At 31.4% G+C, this 9,409-nt stretch overlaps 1 protein-coding gene across 1 annotated transcript in view; it reads right to left on the bottom strand.

Annotated features, from left to right (window-relative positions):
- The window catches only part of LOC106465209 (calcium-transporting ATPase sarcoplasmic/endoplasmic reticulum type-like), a gene marked incomplete at its 3' end in the record, with an annotated part of 81,903 nt that overhangs the window by 22,526 nt on the left and 49,968 nt on the right, over nt 1–9,409 (bottom strand). The window contains exons 6-8 of the mRNA XM_022393063.1: nt 7,281–7,419; nt 6,111–6,191; nt 360–445 (exon numbers count right to left, since the gene is read on the bottom strand). Of these exons, the coding sequence (XP_022248771.1) occupies nt 360–445; nt 6,111–6,191; nt 7,281–7,419 (306 nt within the window). The remainder of the gene's footprint in view (nt 1–359; nt 446–6,110; nt 6,192–7,280; nt 7,420–9,409) is intronic.

Here is a 9,409-nt window from a genome sequence, read left to right as displayed (position 1 = left end):
CAAGTTTTTCTTTTGTATTATGTCTCAAACATTACAAAGATTATAAACACATATTATGAAGGAATTCAGCTCCCAGTTAATGACCTGAAATATTATACATTATATCCTAAATATGTTATTACTTTTGTCATTAGCATTAAAACTATATTTGACAATATGCCATATTTTAAAAAAATATGTCTATATAACCTACATGTGACAAAAATAAATACAGAAATACATAATTCACATATAATATTTTTATGTAATAATCATAAAAATGTTTTAGGATTCTAAGTTTTTGCTAATAAAAAATTTACTTTAGTGAACTTCCACAATTTGTTTTTTAAATAAACAATAAAGAAAGACAAGTAACTCACAGAAAACAGGATATTTTTCTTATCTTGGTTGACAGCCCTGGTATCAGGTATAGGATCTGTATGCTTGATAACAGACACAGATTCACCTGAAGCACAATTAAGTTTAATTTGTCAAACAAATGTCTAAACAACAGTTCATAGCACTACATTTAACAGAATAAAGCTAACATTTTTTAACACATTTATGGCCATTCCTAAATTCCTTCCCAATATTAGCCAAGACATTGAAAATTATCCCCGAGATAGCATGATAAACATATACTGTTTAAAAACAGAAATATGCTTTAAATACATATATATATATATATATATATATATGCAGATTTTGTTAACAACTACACAGAGTGAACTCCCACTGTACATAATATGAAAAACTAGTGGATGGATACATTTGTATTTGATTGGTTGAGCTTAACAAGAACAATAAAAAAAGATGTTGCAAATAGTCAAACAATTACTGCTATTTTTCTATATATAAGTAAACTTGATCATAAAATCAACTGGAAATCAGCTAAATTACTATACAAAAACTGGAAATTATTTCAAAAGAAAAATTGTGGATGGTTTTTACATCCAAGGCTTGCTGAACTTCATTTCAAATACTACTGAAGGTCAATTTAAGTTACCCCCCCCCGACATCATATGTTGTTAAAGGACTTGGAACTTCAATTGTAAATTAACAATGTATGTGTTTCTCTCTTAGACAGAAGACATGTGAAAGTGTTGAAGACTGTATACAAATCAATTTAATGTTATTCTGAAACAGTGGTTGAAAACATTAATTTAGATTTTTCCCACTATTGTGTATTACATGCTATTAGAATGTTTAAATTCTTGTAACCATTAAGATAAGTTACAGAAATACAGTTTTGAATATCTTACATTCTGACATGTGTGTTTCAAATGCAATTCTAATATATGTTAGGCATTTTCAAAGGTTAATATCATCTGATTATATTATTTTATAAATTCACCATAAAAACAGAAAAGATAAAACATATGTATACCGCAATTCAACCTCAGTTGTTTTCAACTATGGTTAGAAAAGATACATATAATATTAAGTTCAAGCTCTTTATAGTTTTTGTTTCTCTATTGAGAATTTCAACATCATTGGGTTGAAACAAATGAACATGCTTGGACATATGTTCATAAACATAGGAGGGGGTTGTTGTGTTCTTTAACATGGGTAGAGACTTGTCTGTGGGTTTCACTAATGTAAAACTCAAAATACCAAGATTCTGATACCTCTGGTTGTGTGTATCAAATAAACCGTAAACAATGTGATTTGACTAATTTCAAATAGATTAAAATTTCAGAAAAACTTTCAATTCAGTAAGTTTATCCTAACAATGATGATTCACTTGAAACCAGTTAAAACAACAAAGAAAAAAAAATCTGGTTTATTTTTCTTGATGCAGATGAGGCTTTCAAATAATGTGATAAATTTGAGTATCGTTATGGCTCCCAACATCTTTCCAATTTGTTAAATTTAAAGGCCCATAATTTATTTTGGTTTACTGTTGGGGATGAGATTATAAGAAGTTCACTAAAGCTCTAGAACTAATTCTACGCTTAGTTTAACAAGTAAACTGATTGGTTGGACTTGTGGGATCAGTTGATTGGAAAAGAAAGTATTTTGGGATGGATAATGTTTTATATCTAAATTGGTTAGGGGCTAGCTTGTTTTCAAGAGCTATTAAGAGCAGCTCTAAACTAAGACTAGACAGATGTGAGGGTCAGGGGAAACTTAATAAAGAAAAAAAATAGATGTAGAGAAAAGTATAGTGTATGAATAAAGTACAGAAGTAGTTTTAAGGGTAGGATAAACTGTTACTATTTTAATGCTAGAAGTATAAGAAATAAAATAGATGACTTTTGAGGACTAGTCAGAACAAGGGATTTAGATATAATGGGAATAACTTTTTGTTACAATATGTTACAAACCATAAGATGAAACTAAGGAAATTAATAAGCCACTCTGCAGAGAAATTAAGATTTCAGCTGTTAATGAGGTTCTAATTATGGGGAATCTTAATTTTAGGCATATAGATAAGAAACTTCAGACAAAAAAAATGAGGGAAGACACATCTCCAGAAATCAATCACGACAGTTTTATTCACCAATTGGTCAAAGAACCTACTAAGAATAATGATATATTACATTTATTGTTAACTTCTAATATAGAAATATAGGATGGAGAATGGGGAACATCTGGGTACAAGTAATCACTGCTCAATTAGCTTTGATGTTTTACTGCATATGGAGATCAGGAATAGTGAGATTTTGGTTACAAGTTTGAAAAAAAGCAAACTCTGAAGGGATGTGACAATAATTATGTGTTGTGAATTGAGCAACTGTATTACTTGGAGATATTGATCAAATGTAGAAAGTTTTCAGAATAAATTTTTAAATATTCAAGATCGGCATGTTTCTTATATAAAAAAAAAGGGTAGGTACGAGTAAAATACCAGGTTGGCTCACAAATAGTATAAAGGATAAAATTAGTGATGAGTGTTATAAATTTAAGAAGTTTAAATTGACTGCTATGACAAGAGACTTAGTAAGAAATGTTGAATCTGCCATAAAAATCCTAGAAACAAAGTTTGATTTCCAACTCAAAGAATGTGAAAATAGTTCCAGACTTTCAAGAGTGCAAAAATGTTCTAGATTTGAATTCTGTTGAGCAAATCCCTATGCATGAATAAAATACTAAGCACCACAATGAAATTGTAAGTTGCCATGGTGATCTGGTGCCAGGGGTTTGTCGAGGTCTGATTTAGGAGGTTTTAGGGATTATGCAAATGAAAATGTTCAGATGAAGAAAAGTACTTTTAATCCTGAAATGAAAGTCGCTTTGCACTTGAAGCAGTCAGTATATTGGCACTGTATAAATTTTTTGTCTGCAAAAGACTTTTCATGTTTACTGAAAGCTTACCAGATTTTTTTGAAGACACCTTAAAGACTTTCAGAGTCATAGTATGTATTACCACCATGGTCATACGATGGTTATAACATCATGTAAAATGCACAAGCTCAGAATTAATGTGATCATCTTTTTTGCAGTTGTTTTCGTCTAGCAACTGTTCAGGATGAAGAATATTGCCTAAAATTTCTTTTACAAAAATTGAAGAAAATTAATGTTTGATAACATAACCATCTTATAATCAACAGAAATGAGCTTTTCTTTATCATCTCTCAAAGGCCTTATTCCCATCCTAACATCTGATTTACCCTTAATATATTTAAAAAATCCTTACTGTCAATCTTTACATTTTCAGGTTAGTTATTTTCATATACCTTTTGATTTCCTAATGTCCTGCTTAACCGAATCATCTATAATCCCAACAAGTTACTAATGTTGTGCCATTTTGGTTTTCTTCTTTCTTACAATTCAACCAATCAGTACATCTTTAGAATCAGACGGGACCAAAGGCAGGGAGTTCAAGCAATACTATCAAATGGTTGTTGATATCATGTGATTGTTAGTATACATTCCTTGCAGTGAAAGTAAATAAATATAGCCTCCATTTCCTGGTAGTGAAGTTCGGTTAGGCACACCAAAAGGCCTTTGCTTGTCATTTTACAGTGTTGTAGTGATGAGTAGATCAGACCTATTCTGAAACAACCTGCTTGGCCTATCGATATCACAATGATTATTTTTATTTGACTTTCATTCATTGCAAGAATCCACCTAAGTTATAGTTATTTAGTCCACTATTTTAATAATTGCACATATTGAAGTTAAACTTTTCTAGTTCATGGCTTTGTAAAAAATAAGATAGAAGGCTATAAAATTTATGGTTTGCCCAAGTAATAACTATACTATATTAAGTAATTTACATTAAATTCCACACTTCTCAGACAAATGGTGTATAAATTAGAGATGAGGAAAACCTAGAGAGTAAATGTAAACAATTTTCATACTAGAGGAGATTGAAATTTTTTTGTCATATTTCCTTATAAAGTAAGAACTTAAAACTTGTATCAAAATTTGACTTATTAGCTACGTTTTGATGCCAAGTTGGTTTGAATACATTGATAATAAAGCAGTTTCATTAAATTTGGATTGTAACTATGAAAAAGGTTGTGGCATGAGCACTTTGACCTACTCAATGCAAAAGGTTAAAGAATGATATTTCCACAAGAGTTTTGAAAGAGGTTAAGCATTTCTACTATCTTTTTTAAGTCCTTTTATATCATGCAGATACCAAAAGATTGAAAGTTTGGCAACTGTCAACTCTTCTTTTCAAGAGAAGTTATAAAAAATGTTCCAGTTATTATAGGCTTATTAGTTTTATGCCATTGGTGGGAAAAGACATTTAACAAAGTTTCAAATTTTGTTAGATAGCCAACATGGTTTTATTAGGGGAAAATCTTGCCTTACTAATCTTTGAAAAGTTACTGTTTAAGCAGATGAAGGTAAGAGAGTGGATTTGGTGTATTTAGAAAGCATATGATAAGATTCCATATAAAAGACTTATTAAAAAAATTATCTCTGTAGGTGTAGGAGATAAACTGGCTAACTGGATAAAAAGGTGGCAGGATGGAAGAAAGCAGAAGTTTGTTATAAATGGAGTTTAGTGAAACTGGATTAATGATAGAAGTGGGATATCTCAGGGCTCAGTGTTGGAACTTTGCTCTTTTGGATTTATACAATGATATAGATCAAGGAATAGTCAATAAATTATTTAAATCTGCTGATAACATTAAGGTTTTTGGGTGTTACTGGCTGTGACTAGGATTCTGCTGCTTTACAAATGGATATGAACAACTTGTTGACTTTGGCAAAAAGCTTGTAATTATAATAAATGCAAGTGGGATATCACAATTTGAATTATGAGTATAATTTGATGGAAGTAACCTTAACAGTGTTATGGAAGAAAAGGATCTTGGTGTTCTAGTTGATCAGCCTTCAAGAAATCGAAAATGGAATGTTGCTAGCGGCAGGGCAAATATGATTTTAGGTTGTATCTACGAAAAAATTGAAAATAAGTCTAAAGATGTTATAATGTCATTGTATAGGTCACTGGTTAAGCCACATTTGGAGTATTGTGTCCAGTTTTGGGATCTTTATGTCCGTAAAAGCACTGAAGTGTCGGAAAGAATTCAGAGGAGAGTTATTAGAATGATACCTAAAATGGAAAGGTTATCCTATGAGGACAGTTAAGATCACTGAAATTGTTTTCACTTGAAAAATGACGAGTTAGAGGGGATTTGATTGAGGTGTTTAAGATTGTTAAGGGAACTGATAGTGTTAATGCATCATCTTTTTTTGTATTTAATAGTGAGAATGGTAGGGCTGGAGAACAGAAATAAAAAGTTTTGGCAGGGTAGGAATCATCTTCAGCTAAGACAATTTTCTTTTCCTAACAGGGTGGTTAGCCTATGGAATGGGTTGCCTTCAGATTTGGTGGAGACAGTAAATGTAAGGTAGTTTAAGGAAAGGCTTGATAAACATTTGAAAGATATGAGCTGGCCTTGAGTTTTTTAAAGTTTATTGGATGGAATGCCTAGATACATTAATTTTCCCTTGTTGTCCTTAAATTATACGTTATGTTAACTTTCAGCCTATTACTCTTGATTTTTACAAGTGGGCTTTGCTGGCTTCAGTATATACACTGAAAGGTTTTGTGAAAGTAATCTATACAGTACTTTTATACATACTGTAATGTGTGTCTTACAGAGTAAACAGTTCCTGTAATGATTATACTCAAAATAAATTAAATATCACATATATAAATATCTCACCAGTCAGAATAGATTGATCAACCCGGAGAGTGGTAGAATATATTTTCACAAGTCGAATATCAGCAGGCACTTTATCACCAACTAGAAATCATAAAAAAAATTGAAAATCAAGTTCCGTGCATTTTATTTCTATTGGTTTTAAGAGATGTTTAACTGCTATGACGGAACATGTTACATGTACATAAGCTATTAACTTCTAACTAGCAGATTATAAATTAAACATTTGATTTCTTATTTCTTTCACTATTAAAGATGGGTTTTGGCAAAACTCCTGAACTATTTGTGTTTGTTTTCGAATTTCACACAAAGCTACATGAGGGCTATCTGCGCTAGCCATCCAAAATTTAGCAGTGAAAGACTAGAGAGAAGGCAGCTAGTCATTATCACCCATCACCAACTCTTGGGCTACTCTTTTACCAACAAATAATGGGACCAACCATCACATTATAATGTCCCCACAGCTGAAAGGGCTAGCATGTTTGTTGGGGCAAGGATTCAAACCCACGACCCTCAGATTACAAGTCGAATGCCAAACCACCTAGCCATGCCAGGCCCCTCCTGAAATATATCAGGAGCCTAGTTACAGGTTTGACTAATATGCAAATTGTGTACAATAACCACCAAGAGTCAGACTAAGCATATTTAAAATGTTTTGTTTAGTGTGAAGATTTTGAAATGTAGAACTAATTATTCATATTACATTTAAAAGTAACTTACTGTCTAAGAAATAAGTGGCTAATATATTAATTTTGAGATGTTAATTAATTGGCTCTCTTCCCTAACAGCAAGAATAAGTAATTTGAGATTATTACTACAAGTAAACCCCAATAAGTTATCGAAAGGCAATATAACCAACACTCAATTGTAAATACTGATACTTACTTCTTGCTTAAAGAGCAAAGTATCTTGACCAGCAAGAAACAAGTGACAATAATAATAAATCTACAGGTCTTTACAAAAAAAAAACTGACAAATGTACCCATGAATTACTCACATGTAAACTATCAAAAAACGAACTGACCAAACAACATACAATTATTGATGCATATATAATTTCATGAACAAATTATTATTATTATTTAATAATAATTTATCAACGAATCAAGCAAAGTTAGTAGACAAAAAAGATGAAAAGGACAACTTATTGACCTACTGTAACTGGTTACATACCTGATACTTCCACAAGGTCACCAGGAACAATTTCTCTCGCCCTGACCCTCTGGATGCCCTGCTTGTCTTCACGAATAACTTTACCCATTTCTGGTTCATATTCCTTAAGAGCTTCAATTGCACTCTCAGCATTCCTCTCCTAAATTAAACAGAAATAGATAATTCATATGCACATGAGTAAGTCCAGGCTAAAAATACTTCAATTGGGTGTAGCCAATACTGAGAGATAATTCATATACTAAATTGTGTGTTATATACACTCACTGTAGGCCATATATTACATACATAGCTATGAACTTCATAGATCTACAAACTGTATCAAGTGAAATGTGTATAACATTTATAAGTACATCGTAAAAATTGTTTCCTTTTCATTGGTCAGTAACAATCTGATGCTAAATGCTTGCAATTTTGTTTCATGCCATAGTTAATTTTTTTTGGCATGTCTATTGATATTTGTATCCCAAGTGGTAATAGACAGCAAGCATATGCAGTAAAAAAAATTTCATGTTTATCAATACTAATCACTAATCATGTCAATTTATTAAAAAAAATAAAGAGTTTTATAATAATCACTCTGTATTATATATGAAGAATTAAGTTAGTGCAAACATATCCCTCATAATATTTACACTTCAATGTGCATGCACAAAAAAGTGATACCAGACACATCCTTAGTCATAAAAAAATATGGCAAACATGTGCAATGATTAAGATAAAAAGCAGCAACAGTTCCCTGCCCCACTTAGTTAGCTTCTAGCACCCCTGTACTGGAAAGAAAATGTTAGGAACCACTAAAAATAGTCTTTTAGGTTCCATGATGTTGTAGTATGTAACTTCAATATGTTTTTGTGGTATAAAAATATAGAAAACACTTTTCTGAACGTTTTATTCCAAATAACTGAAAAACTCAAGCTATTAGAATGAGTTTCCCAAAAACACATCCTTCAGCTTTAGAAGGTCTTAATCCTATACATCTTAAGTACTTGAATTTTGTTTTAGACAAATTTTTTGGTGTAGTAGAGGATGGTACCATGTGTTTTCTCCTCCATAAGTTAATATGTAAATTTTCTGAAATTTGCATTGTTTTTTCAGTTCAATTTGGATGTAAAAAATCATTTGAGTAAATACAACTTAAACATTGCTCTTTTCTAGCTCTGTATGGGGCATCTTCTCCAACTTGCAATTAACAGTTTCTTGCAGGAAAAATAGCATGCTACATCAATGATTTGGGTAAGATTGTGTGGCTTCCCCACCCTAGCATCAAGTATGAGTGGACAGAGGTCACCTGCTAAATAGCATTTTGTGTGCAACTTGGTTTTATGTAATATTATTGTGTTTTGTATTAATTCCAGGTTCCACTTTGTTGAGTTTCTACTAAGATTAAGATTTTTCTTTATTTTGTTTTTTCCCTAACATTTGCATTTTGCTGAAATTTTTTAAACTTTTAAAAACTTCTTGTTTTTTTTTCATTGAATTTTTGGGTTTATTTTCTTTTGTAACTTTTAGTTTAATGAGGAAGGGATCACACACACACACTGGACTGGTGAGAGAGAACTCAAAAAGATTTAACTTCCCTTCTCTCTCTCACCAATCCAACATACTCAACACAAACTCTGTAACTTAATATCCTTTGAACCTCCAGTTACTGGGTGCCCTAACTGATTACTCTGAAAGAAATCCATGACCAAGAAAATAACACAACAGTAAGAATTAAACACTTGTTTTTTGTTGAATTAAGTTACTTGTAGGAAGAAAGAAATAAAGACACCAAATAAAGTTTACTTCCACATATCAAGAATTTGAATTTGGGACATATCAAACTACTGTTACATTTTTAAGTATGAATATTGAACATTTTGATATGAAGACTACATCTTACATGATATGCAGCATAATTCAAAATTACTTTTATGTAAAAAATCACTAAGTGTTTTAGAAATGTAGTTTCTTCTATCTTTGTGATCATTATTTGTTGAACTTGGTCCCTCCAATTCTCTGAAAGCCAGGAGAACTTGAAATTAGGGTGAAAACATGTCAAAAGCATTGAATCGTCATCGTTGAACACAATGTCAAACCTAGTTTCTATACTCTGAATTAATAGTTAAACTAGGAGTTTACAAATTTGT

The sequence above is a fragment of the Limulus polyphemus genome, unplaced genomic scaffold (genome assembly GCF_000517525.1).
Source record: "Limulus polyphemus unplaced genomic scaffold, Limulus_polyphemus-2.1.2 Scaffold1870, whole genome shotgun sequence".
In the NCBI taxonomy this organism is placed as follows: domain Eukaryota; kingdom Metazoa; phylum Arthropoda; class Merostomata; order Xiphosura; family Limulidae; genus Limulus; species Limulus polyphemus.
Note: the sequence above shows the minus strand (reverse complement) of the source record. Positions and strands in the feature narration are given on the sequence as shown.